The sequence below is a fragment of the Branchiostoma floridae genome, chromosome 1, assembly GCF_000003815.2.
Source record: "Branchiostoma floridae strain S238N-H82 chromosome 1, Bfl_VNyyK, whole genome shotgun sequence".
Taxonomy (NCBI): domain Eukaryota; kingdom Metazoa; phylum Chordata; class Leptocardii; order Amphioxiformes; family Branchiostomatidae; genus Branchiostoma; species Branchiostoma floridae.
In genome coordinates, this window is record NC_049979.1 from 18,951,494 (window position 1) to 18,965,153 (window position 13,660).

General features: G+C 41.5%; 1 protein-coding gene across 2 annotated transcripts in view; it reads right to left on the reverse strand.

Annotated features, from left to right (window-relative positions):
- Positions 1-1,569: 1,569 nt before the first annotated feature.
- Positions 1,570-13,660, reverse strand: part of LOC118417969 (monocarboxylate transporter 14-like) — a 19,697-nt gene continuing 7,606 nt past the window's right edge. For both annotated transcript variants that reach the window (XM_035823751.1, XM_035823760.1), the window contains exons 4-7: positions 12,940-13,385; positions 12,566-12,791; positions 8,686-8,829; positions 1,570-3,258 (exon numbers count right to left, since the gene is read on the reverse strand). In XM_035823751.1, coding sequence (XP_035679644.1) covers positions 3,035-3,258; positions 8,686-8,829; positions 12,566-12,791; positions 12,940-13,385 — 1,040 coding nt within the window. In that variant the 3' untranslated portion in view covers positions 1,570-3,034. The remainder of the gene's footprint in view (positions 3,259-8,685; positions 8,830-12,565; positions 12,792-12,939; positions 13,386-13,660) is intronic.

Here is a 13,660-nt window from a genome sequence, read left to right on the forward strand (position 1 = left end):
GATAGCTCCAGTGGGACTTAGCAAAATATCTGTTTCTGTACCAGAGGTGAGAGAATTACATTGGTAGGTGAAGACCACATAGAGAGAGGAGTCATCTTCTGGAATTATCTTCCCATTTCGTGGTCAGGACGTGGTTTGAGTCCACAGTTTTAGCGTGTGGCTTCATACGAGTTTAATACGACCTATGCTATATACATACGGCATAGTGTGAGAGTAAAAGAACATAGTAGTTGGTACTATATAATCCACATGGCCCTATTATAGAAGAGTGGGGCGTAATGTGTGATTCTCCAAAAGGTGGACGTCATCCATCCAATATTGCGATTACAAAAGAGAATGTTATGTCTACTGCTTCCCTTTTATACTTTTAAAACCGAATATAACAGTCGTCGAGGATAACACACATACCAAGCACACTGGCACAAATCACTCTTGAGGACAAAGAAGCCATTTTACATGCCCCAAGGGAACAATTGCACATTGCTTGACCCAAATTGTATAGAGAAGGTCGTGTGTATCATAACCATTATTAAAGGCCTGAACACGATGGAAAATTGGCATAACTTTCTACTTAATTACATTCTTTGGAGTCCAGATAAGTACAGTTCTTGTGCAGGCACGATGTCTGGTGCCATCGATCCCATCATGCCGCGGGGCATTCGCCATGGCACCTGCCCTGGAGTGCTATCGCTCGCACGTCACTTTATCACCTCAAGGAAAAATGGAGGTATTACTATCTCTATGACAAAGGGTACAGTTTTGGGTGTCCGAATTGTTGTAGTCAGCATAACTCAACATCTGGACGGATTACGATAATATTTGATATGTGGGCAGGTTATGGAAAGATGAAGGTCAAGGTCGATTTTTGGCTGCCTGAGATGTGACTTTAGTACCGCAGCACCCAGGGAGCTTCCGTTTTCTATATCTTTTGACCTGGACTTGCTATGGTCTTGGATTTCTAAGTAGTAGATAGCTTGTGATGTAAAGAAGAAATGGGTGTTGGTTTGGGCCCCCCTGGGCCCCTAGCAGCTTGCTCTGGAACTACAGAGGCATTTTTTGATAATTCAAGAAGGACAACTTAACAAAGAATGGACGAATTTCCATGATATTCGGTACGCGGACAGTTCATGGGGCTGTACACAATGACATACAAATCTTGCACATTTAATGAGGAAAATCTGTATTTTGTGTCTTCCATAGTATGACTTTCATACAATAAATATAGAATTTCTGGGAGGTGATACATGATCCACATTAACGGAAATACTAATTATGCAAATAAGTCTGATTTGCATAATTAATGTGCAATAACGTGAAGTAATTCTATAGTGGTAAAGGGTGGGAATTACGTAATTGTGACATGTGCATGTTAGTTCAACATGTACATCACTACACATAGATTATGTGAATGTGCAAATCATGATGACATGTAAACAAGGAACTCGACTTATACAATATAATATATGTATTTTGGTAACTAAGATCCCCGTAAATAAGATAGATTGTGCTAATTACAAACTTATCTGCATTATCAATGAGACAAGATGAAACAATAAATCTACAATGGCTCATTGGCTCTAAATATTTCATGGAGGTATGGGGTCTACAAACTCTTGTTATGGGTTGCTTGAACTCTTGACATAGCACCATTAACTAGAATTATTTTAAAACAGTAGATATTTACTTCTCCTTAAAAGAATAGCATAAAAACTAGCGTCGTTAAGCGTATAATAAAACATTGAGCAACAACTAGTAATATTATCAATAATAGCCCCAATAAGTACATGACTTTCCATGAACCTACAAACTGAGTGCTACCGATTGACAGCAACAATGTAATATCAAAATTATGACTTGTATAATTTGCAGATCATAGTACACTATCGTTCATCTCTATTACTAGTTAGGAAATATAGACACCATAATATAGGGTTAATCATAAAACTATTCATCAGTATTAATCGAGGAGACCATACTTTATCTGCCATCTATACAGTAAGTACCCAGACATCTGTGTACTGATGTACACAGCAATGGCGCCATTGAGGATTTCCACTTTCAGTGGCAAGATGATTGGCATAAACAAGGCTGATGCTACTGCAAGTCGGCAACTGTGATCCACTGTAACAAGTGCGACCTGAACACTGTTTTTGTGCGTACAATTCTAGACATGACACGTTCATGTAACGTTACATGCCATTATTCCTGAGATTTAAGTGAATGAATGTCTTCACACACACACATGACATTTGATTCTCATCGAGTGAAAAATACTGGTACTAGAAATGCACTTGTTGCACAGCGCTGATATTGTATACAGTAAGCAGTTTTGAGCATACAAGCAAAACATTTCCGTCTCACAAATTCACCGGGGTACCAGTTTGTCAAAACAAAAAATACTTTCATAAGGATCTATTTCATGTGCCTGATTTGGTGAGAATTAGCCCCTCTGACATTGAAGAATCAAGCGTCAGCAATCCAGCACCCTGTCCGCCGAGTCTTTCCCAGCCGAGCCCGAAATGTTGTATCAATCATGCCAAATTAGTGAAGATAATCAACAAGGGATCTTAGCTTGCTCCCTGCTAAGAAACCTCGTCAGCTGTATAGCGGTTTCACTCAATAGTATTATCAATGAAGTTTTGTTGGCCCTGGCTGCAATATTGGTTTTTCCTGATTTGCATGTCAATGAACTGTGCTCAAGCAAATACGGCGTTTTCTTCAGATAAAATTCTACTGGGAAGGTTTTATGCATTTCTTATTAATTCCTATGATCAATGCACGCCAAACGGACTTATTCTAAACGTTTAGAAGATCTCTGGATGTCCGAAAACGATTGAGATAAGATTCTCTGAAATGCAAATTGCTACATCGCTGCATCCAACACCATTTCAGAGTCCCTGTGGCAACATGTGAAAAGTGTCTGTCATGTATGATAGTACAAGTATACTATAGGAGGCAAACAAGCTTTTATAGATAAGTATCTATCTTATTTTGGTCTATATTAGTCTATATGAAACATGGTAAATGGTCAACACTATACTGTGGTGACCTTCTCCGTTATCAGCGGCGTGTTGTATCGGTCATCTCCTATGACGATATTTTCTGACAAGTGCCCTGAATCTGATGACGTCACTTCTGTCAATGGCATGGCGTTCCTGAGCCAGATGGCAACCAGCAGCAGAGCAGACGACAGGGAGAGTAGACCGCCTCCGACGTAAAACAACGTGCTGTATGCGCCTGTACGGTCGTATATTGCACCTGTTGTATGGATAGGGAGAATACATTTAATAAAAAAACATGGCATCAACACACCGTACCAGACTACAACACTATGTGGTTAACGTTACATCCAACAATATCATCTAAATTCAATTAGTGAATGTTCTACTTCAGTAGACCTTATATGAAATTGTAGGCAGAGAAAATTGTACAAAGAAAAGTATGTTGAACATGTATAAGAAACTCCTTTTGGAGTTAAAGGGCATGAAATGTTCACTTTTTTTCGCCGGACACATTCTGTTTTCTTCCCTTGCATGTGATGCTTTGTGATATGTAATAACATTTCATCCCCTTTCACTCCAAAAATAGTTTCTTATACATGTTCAACATACTTTTCTTTGTACGATTTTCTCTGCATACCCCAGTTCTCCTCCCTATTCAGTACTCGGTGTTTTCTTTGTTCGAGGAGAGAAGTTTGGAAGAACGCCCTAGATCTATCTGTGATTGTTGTGACCATTGTGTGTGTCTTCTCTTCACCTAGGGACATAGGAAATCACTGCTACCATCGGTCCCCGCCCTCCTCAGTGAACACACTACAATCAAGTCAGAAACGAGATAAGATTAGAATCTCGACTCAACCTGACAATAATGTGGTCTCCCCTTAAGCGACAAGTCACAGATGATTAGAAGGTGAGGAGGCGTTCAAGTAGACTACAATTTGGCAGAGGATTAACGACTTAGCACTGTACATCGTCAACAACTAGACACCAGCCTTTTGTGGTGATTAACATGATGATGACTGATCTGTGACGTTCATTGTTGCTATGATGGTTAAAAAATTCAAAACCGATTCTTATCTTGTTGCCATTTTTGCTATCGCTTCCAGCAGAATGAAGTTAGGGAAAATCAGTTCAGTCAAAACTCAAAAGTGAAAAATAGATTCCACTGGGTAAAAGGCAATACAAACAGACCAATGATCATGAATATAACGTAAGATTGGTTTAACGCATTGGCTAAACAATGGTAAAATCATAAGTAAACATCGTTGATTCAGTTCCTAAGAGGATGGCCCCAACCACGGACCATACCCATACCAGAGGTTCAACGCTAGTGCCCAAGTACAGTGGAGAGCCACATCTACAGTCTTGTTGACCGTGACGCATGACCAACCAGCTTACAACAGCTTAGGGCCACAGCAAGGCAACTAATCCTATAAAAGATCGCCGTATAAATACTCGGATTTGTCGGATCAGGGGCTTTCTTCCAGGGGATTCAAAGAATAAGAAAAGCTTTGCTAATACCTTGCCGTCTGGGACATTCACAGGGCACGTGTTTCTAAAGGGGTTCTATCCATTCTTACAGCTCTCAGACATGGATGAAGCTATATACAATGGGAGGGAATGTCTGTCCGTTCTACTTTCTTCAATTGAAGACAGGTAAGTTGTGTGAGACAATGCAAAAGTAACAAAGGACAAAAATAAGACTAAACCCCTGACAGTAACAGTATTGTGCAGTGGTATGATTGTGTTTGTGTGGTCGCGATCGAAGCGGAGTCTATGACGTCCCTGAATCGTCCGTCCTTTATTCATTCAGCACTGTTGTCTGATCTGCTAGATCACGTAGATATATTCAAAACTCTGTGTCTTAATCTGTATTTAATGATGATAGAAAGTTTCTAGCCAAAACGTTGATGAATTACTTAAAAGGCGTGGCTGCTGAAAACATGCCGTGGTAGGGGGATGGGGTGTTGGTCTAAACCTTGACAGAGAAAAATGCGAAAATACAAAAGGGTTTACATTCGTCGTTAGCCTGCATACCAGACCTCCCCGGGTCTCAAAAACATCTATCGTGTTGGGGTCGGGCCTGATGACTGTAGAAAGGCTCTCGAACGCCCTTGATCAGATAGAGGACAACCCAGGATTGATGACCACTCACGCCCAGGTAGCCATGCCAGCTACAACACACCACAGTTGAGATCGGGGTGGGTCTGGTATCCAGGCTAATTCGTCGTAGGGTCGTCGTGCGATCGAGAGGCGAGGGCATTCTTGGGATCGTCTTGTATGAGTCGTGCAAAACGCAGCTGCCTTTTTATTCTACGACGAACGACAACAAACATTATGATAACTTATCCCCCTGCTTATCGTCGCACATCTCACGCCTGTTGAGCAGCATTCCCAATTAAACGACATTTTATCTTGTGCCCCCCAGGTTGGGCATCAATATTGTGTACCTGTCAATTAGACAAACCTTCTTGGGGAATACGTGATGTCTGTATGTTTACATCAACAAATACTGTGGACGAATAAAAAACAACGTGCTAAAAGGAGAACAGGTAACGAAATCGGGAACCGCACACACAAAGTCACAAACATACCCAGGGACTTTGTTGAACTGATGCCAAAAGTCCGGTTCCATAGTATTAACAGCGAGACCCGTCTCGTAGAGGATAATTCCAGATCAGAGTATCAAAAGAGCCTGGATTTCTCTGTGATACATTGATGCTACACTGGCCACATTGATATTCTACTGAGCATAAATCCCTGCTGGTATGTAAATTTACATAGAACAAGGCGGCCTCTCTGCAAAAGGTCGCCACTAACAATGTAACATGACAAACTAGATTTGCGATTGCTTGATGATTGACAGGTAGATAAGGCGACGAAATCACCGCAGTGAATGAAAGATGAAACACAGAATAATTGAGGTGAAATGACGAGTACATGTCAGAAACCGTGCAGGATAGTTTGTATGGTTGGTTGGTTGGTTGGCTGATTGGTTGGTTGCAACACGTTGAATTCAAATAGGCCATTAAATGGGGGGGGGGGGTATCCCTTTATGCAATAGGATAATAGTCTCTGTGCATTCAATTCTTTCAAAAACTGTCACAGATAAAATATACCCTGTCATTCAACCTACAGGTTACACCAGGACGAGTGTACTTTAGTTCTCTCTGCCCGATCGCCACGAAATAAGAAAAGGACTATTAAATGCTGGAACTGCTTACTCAATTGAGGAAGAGGAAAAAGTGGCGAATTACCGAATTCCGTTCGACCCATTGCATTTCACATTTTCGGGCGTGCCGTTTGATGCCTTTCTCTTTAGCAACCCAATTATGAACAAAAGAATAGCTGTGAAATCACAGAAGAGTTAGATGTTTAATTGAGATAAGACTTGGTGTACAAACGGGAGTTTTGGAGGCGCTAACAACCTCGTTAACTTTAAATTTTCTCTCAGCTTCTAATTTGGTGGAGCTAGATGATCAGTCGAGATGAAACAGTTAACGCTGGTTACCGGTACCACACGTTTGTTAACTTTTGATCATCAAGCCATTCATAAATGATCATCAAGTCGTGTCTGTTGAATGAGTTATGTTGAGTTGATCCCTGTATCTGTATAGCCGGTATTACCGCCCTTCGGCGTAACGCAAGCTTTGCAGGCATGCGGTGCAGTAGCAAATTGCTATACCCAAATGAAATTGAGGATGAGCGTCATCACTTCATCATACGATGGTAAACGCTCAAAGCTGCTCTTGTTTCTTTCCGCCTACTCATCTGCATTCCCAGTAGTCATGTGTAGTCAGTTACATTTTGATATGGAGGGAGGGCTTGAATTGACCCTCACCAAGAATGAAAATTCGAAGTCTTTTGGGGAAGGGAAGCTTAGTATAGTAACTCTAGTCCGTTTCAAATCTTGTCTTTTAGATGAATATCTACATCCAAACTCTATCCCGCTTTCACAAGCCATCCTCATCACCTCAAGCTGGCCTTGGGCAGGCCATCCTGTAAAACGGCCATTAAACTACCCCATTTCCAACTGTCACTTCATATACTTCCGAGATCTTTTCATTATACGCCCCTTCCCCCCTCCACGCTACCAACAATGTGACTCCTTCATAAAATCCGGGGTCATACTCCCCCCACCCGTCTCCTGCCACCAATGTCAGCCCTATGTACATCCGGGGCCTTTTAGCACACCACTCCCGCGGTTACGGTCGCATTTGTCTCGTCACGAAATTGCAAATGAGCAAACGCCCGATTTCACGACCACGAAATTGGAATATGACCTGACGTTGCACGTGAGTTGCCCAATCCCGGCACGCGAGGAAGCCCAGGACAGCGATCGTGCCCCACGACGTATGTCTATGATTCTCAAACTGACAACATACAATTGACGAATCGCTGGGAAAAATGATGCCCCACGACGTATAAACGTTATGTCTATGATTCTCAAACTGACAACATACAATAATTGACGAATCGCTGGGAAAAATGATGCCCCACGACGTATGTCTATGATTCTCAAACTGACAACATACAATTGACGAATCGCTGGGAAAAATGCTGCCCCACGACGTATGTCTATGATTCTCAAACTGACAACATACATTTGACGCATCTGACAGTGCTACCGTAATGATGTGACTATGTGACATATGACAATGCGAAGAACTAATATTGTCCGACTGCCCTACTATGATTTTAAATCTAGTAACATCTGACAATGGTCCTTACAACCGGTGTCAGTTTTTTTAATTTAAGATCTGACATTGGCCCTTACACCATGTCAGGTTTTCAATCTAACATCTGACATTTGTCCTTACGCCATGTCAGATTTTTAATCTAACACCTGACATTTTTCATATCATTGTCAGATTTCCTGTTTGACATCTGACAATCATCCCCCCAATGTAAGATTTCTAGTTTAACATCTGACACTTTTTGTAGCACTGTCAGATTTTTGAATCAAACATCAAACATTCGTCTTCAAACAGTCAGATTATTTCAATCTAAAATCTGATTTAAAAATCTGACATGGCGCAAGGACCAATGTCAGATGTTAGATTAAAAACCTGACTTGGTGTAAGGACCAATGTCAGATGTTAGATTAAAAACCTGACTTGGTGTAATATTTTAGGTCATCATAGTAGGGCAGATGACAGAAGTTCTTCGCATTGTCATATGTCACATATTCACATCATTACGGTAGCACTGTCAGATGTGAAATCAGATATGACAGAACTGATGTATGTTGTCAGTTTGAGAATCATAGACATACGTCGTGGGGCATCATTTTTCCCAGCGATTCGTCAATTGTATGTTGTCAGTTTGAGAATCATAGACATACGTCGTGGGCATCATTTTTTCCCAGCAATTCGTCAATTGTATGTTGTCAGTTTGAGAAGTATAGACATACGTCGTGGGGCATCATTTTTCCCAGCGATTCGTCAATTATTGTATGTTGTCAGCTTGAGAATCATAGACATACGTCGTGGGGCACGATCGCTGTCCTGGGCTTCCTCGCGTGCCGGGATTGGGCAACGCACGTGCAACGTCGCAACGTCAGGTCATATTCCAATTTCGCGGTCGTGAAATCGGGCGTTTGCTCATTTGCATTTTCGTGACGAGACAAATGCGACCGCAACCACTCCCGCTGCCACCAGTGTCACCACTACATCCGGGACCTTACCTGCGATGACTGGGCCGATGACACCGCCCAGTCCCTGAGAGCCGATGGAGAAGGGCCAGGTAGAGTCCACGTTCTCAAGGCCGAAAAGCTCGGAGTTGACAACGTACACCAGACATGAAATTACGGCTGTGCACAGTCCAATCACTGAAATGATAATAAAACACATTGAAATTAGTATTTTGGTACTAAATAAGTACAGCAGATGACGTATTCTACTCCCCAAATTTCTGTAACACACAGCACAACGGCACAATGAAAAACTTTCCTGTTTTCCTGTTGCTGCATCCTTTGGCCCTCTTTCTTTCACTTTATCGATTTCTTCTTCCTTTCTTCTTTAGAAAACTCTCACCTTTAGTTTGACGCTTCAATCCATTCAATTCTCGACTTCCTTAACCTCGCTGCTTTTTCTACGACAACTTTTTGTTTCAGAATAACGTTAGAGAATGTTCATTGTTCGCTGGTAATGGCGTAGTGATGTAGAGAACGTCATGGTGGTAACTTCTTGGCACGCTTTCAGAGCTGATAAATTGCTTTCTCGTGACTTTTGGACATGATAACTGATCGCCGTGGAAACGTGATTTCTTAAATGTCTTCCATTAAGATGTCGTACAGAGAGACAGTTTTGTGTTTATGGAGCAAAGAGCCGATACAGCGTGGCAAAAGAGAAAAGGTCATCTAACATACCTATCACTCAAGTCTACTCATCCGGAATTGAAGCGTCTCTGTCTGACAGATAGTAATATAGGTATAGGGTACTCCATCGCAATGTTGAAAGTACACCGCCACCCACCCAATTATCCTTCTTTTCCTTTAGCAGATTTGACATGGCGTTGCATCCTTCCGTAGAGTCAAGCACTGTGGCATTCCTTCGAAGTGCTCGGGATGTTGTTCGGCACGCTCACAATTCCCCTCTTTATTCTTCATTAGTAAGTTAATTGTACCAAGGACGCTACATAACGTCCTTGATTGAACTAGCAACGCCACAGACGTCGTTTTCCACTTTGCCGAGGATTCCTTACAATGTGCACGCTGTCCGGACTAGCAATATTTTAGACACATTGTGTTTAGCTTAACTTTGAATACGTCTTATATAAAGTTTGAAGGAGTACAGCGTCGCGAACCAAATACATGTATTATCTCTCTATCCATAGAAAACAGGCACAGTGCCAGTTCAAACATGTGCTCAGTGGTTCAAGACAACAGAAACTTGTATCTGTCACGCGTCTCTGCCTGGAGGTATTTCTCTTTCTGTCGTTGACATGTACGACGTAGCATGTGTGTTTTGGGCACAACCCGAGTGTGGAGTCAACCGACAACCAGCCACTTTCCCTTTGTTGACGTGGAAAATACAATATGCCGTGTCCAAAGTAACTCACTACAACAAATAGGAACGGGTGAGCCACCAAAGCGATGCAAAGATTAGTAAATAAAAAGGGGACGACACGGTCAAAAACTGCAAGATTTTGACAATCTTCAAGTAGATTCTAGTCACGAAGTTCTATTGTCTTCTCTTGTTGTGAAGAAACACACCTAGCAATGAAATTCAAGATGTGTATCATTACAACAACACTTACAAACATCTTCTTTGAAATTAGCAAACTCTAGCTTTTTTGTCTGTTGTCATCAACCGACAATACTGACAGCTCTGGTGCCCAACTATTTAACCCCAAATAGTACAACCTTTATTGTTCTACCGTTCTTCAAATGACTCAAAGGAAAGGTAGATTTTGGTCGTCCAGCTTGGGCAAAGAGGGCAAATATGTGTGTGTTATATTACTTGTTATTACTCAAACATTTTTCGAGGTACACATCAAGGTAAATATTTCATGAAATGCATGTTACGGTGAAAAACGGCCGGAGTTAAGACTACGGTCCTTGAATCTTATCAAATCAGAAACTTACAACCCAGATTATCAACTCTATCCTTTTATAGAAGGCATGCCTGGCAAAATGCATCATCGGTCTGGTGAAGAGATACACGAGTTCATGGCTCTAGACGCCTCAATACCGTGGTGCACTGCTGTAGGGTCCCGGATGTTCATCCATGTTGAAAGGCCAGGACGACGTTAAAATTATGGTATCTGGGACAATATCTCAAGAAAGTACCTTCATGCTTCAAAGACAACATGAAGTGTGAATTCAGATAATGATGACCATTTCTTCGCCAACAAAAATGCACAAGATGTCCAAACACCGTTCTATCGTTTCCATACGTTCTTCCATTTGTGTCAACCCCTATCAAGTTCTTTTAATTTTTCTCTCACTTATTTCTGGTTGAAGTACTATAACCTATCTATACCATTGGTTAAAAAAAGTTAGAATTACACATACATTGTGACTAAAAGATTGTGTCCAACTTTCATAATTGCTATTTTGCAAAATCTGCATGAGGGTTTAAGGAGGATAGAATGAGATTTGCTTGAGGACATACCATAGTCTGCGGTATGCGAGTATGAATTTCGCTCTAGGTTACTTTTGCCAAACGCATTCCTTCATTTTTTTATCTCCAGGCATAGATACCCTCAATGCACAAGAAGAATTAACAATATAATGGCTCTGGCAGGAAAAGAGAGATAGATTTAATGGAGCAACAGTTTTGATCTACCTTGCCACCAGGACAGACGCCTCTAGCCTCTAGCTAGTAGACATCACATCGTAACAAAAGGAACGTTGTAAGTCTTGTGTTAGATGCCTGCTCAGTTGATACTAACAAAGGATAGTCACTTGATTATACTGACCACCTGTACAATCTGAAATTGTACGTGACAAACATCCTAAGCGAATCACAGAGTTGAAACTCAAATCTGTCACGCATGACTTTGGATAGTTATATTTTTTCCAAGTTGTTGTTGCGTTTACAGACGTGTCTGACGCCCATCATTGAGCTTTATGGTGAGGGTTAACAATGGGTGGTATTTGAAATAGGGGAAGAATAAGTCGACATGACATCCCTGCTCTAATTGTTTTCTGTCTATGAGCAAAAATGTCCCGAAGGACACATCCGTGGCAAAGCTATAAATCATAACTTTATGTTGAGATACAACAAAATTATGACTGAAATAAGAGTCCCATCATTGCTTTTTCTTGATTTTCTTGTAACTTCAGATGTATTCATAACCATTTCCTGTTCTAATTCTTTGATGCCGTTCTAGCTTTACCCTATGCGTCTTCTCTACCAAGATAACCCATCCTTGACAAGCCATTCATCAAAAACGTAAAGGTGGGATACAACAATGAGATGTGGTCCAAATGTATGGCATGACTTTGCCTTCGTGACAATCACTCGCTCTAATTGTGTGTAACATATTCTTCCACGAAACTGTCCTAGTTTCTCAACGATCACCTCCAGCGAAGGCATAAATTATATAACTATAACTGAGAGGTACATCGATGTGCAGTGACTGCAGTAAGGTTCAACTATAATATACGATCTGCAACTCAATACATGTAACATTACGAAATTCCGTGCACATATGCATTTGACGCAGACGCACTTGATTTTGCCACAAACATGAGGGAAGATCAAACTTGGTGTAGTCTCCATTGTGAGGACAATAGAAATACTCTCTCTACACAAGAAGACAATTGATGTTACATGGTCCTTGGCGTCGTCAAACAAATAAGTGGAGGAAAAAATAAGGAAAGACAATAAAGTGACTTACTCTAGGCTTCCAGATGAAAGCTGGAGAGAGAAGAAAGAGAGGTGTCACAAGGAATTAGAGTGGACAGACACACACTTAAGAAGAGCAATTAGATACACTTTAAAGAGATACAGCAGAATACTCTTGTTGACGAAAAAGCAAGAAATTATAACACATCTAGTGGATTGAATGGATGTATGTTAAAAGAGTACTGAAATGAAAAGGAATGGGGTGCCTACCGAGTGCGTATATGATCATGCCGGTGAAGGTCGTGATGAGGAGGCAGCTAAAAGTGTCCACGGCCATGATCAGGGCAGCGGCTGGGAAGAGATAGGCCATCGGGAACGGGAGGTTGTCCCCCAGCACCCCGCACAGCACCCGCCCGGCCAGCTCCGCGAACCCCGCCACAGAGGCCACTATCACACCGCGTTTCTCCGGAATGCCGAGAGTTGTCATGTATTTGACCTGTGGTATGAACGACATGTAAACGTTATTGTGTTGTATGGAAGTGGGTATATTCCGTAATGTTTCTACCGGTGTAATTTTGCGTTATTGGGGTATTTGTGGTGAGCCAAGTCACCAGTGGTGACTGATATACGTATAATATACATACCAAATGAAAGAACGGGAAAAGCAGCGACAAGCTGAGCACCACGTTTGCAAGAATCCAAAGAAGAAAGCCAGGGTTGGTCCATACATTTCTTCTGAACACGCCTTGAAAATGACTTTTCTTGTTTTCTTTTCCCTCCTTCGTCGAGGTTGAATTTGTTACAGATGACGTTTGGCCTTCGAATTCTGGTGTGTTATTTTTCTGTCCCATCAACTTTTCCGTAGCTGTAATATGTTCCGTATCGCTAGGCTTCGCTAATGTACGGCCTTCGTGGTTGTGGTGTTGCGAATCATCACTTGTAGTATCAGAATTTCCGTCAGGTGGCGGTACAAAGGTACTGCAACAAAGAACCCCGTTCACTAATAGCATGGCAGCAAGGATTCGGTAGGTATTCCTGAGGCCGACCGCCGATAGAATAGCTTCCGTCACAGGGTTCATCACAAGTGTACCTTTAGAAGAAAAAACAACAACAATGAAAATGGTAGTAATTCAGAGGCAGTTGTTTGTTGAATTATAATTTTATAATGTCAGTAATATTTCCATGGAGCTTCACCTCAACGCAGTGGATAAGCATTGCTTTTGACTTGCATGCCTACGTCTTGGTATCTCACTGTTCTGAACATGATATGTGCATCTGCGCATCACGTGTAACTAGCAAGTAGCTTTTGGGCTCAAGAAAAACATATGTTGGTTTGGGTGCATACCGTTTTTTATGTAAAAATAA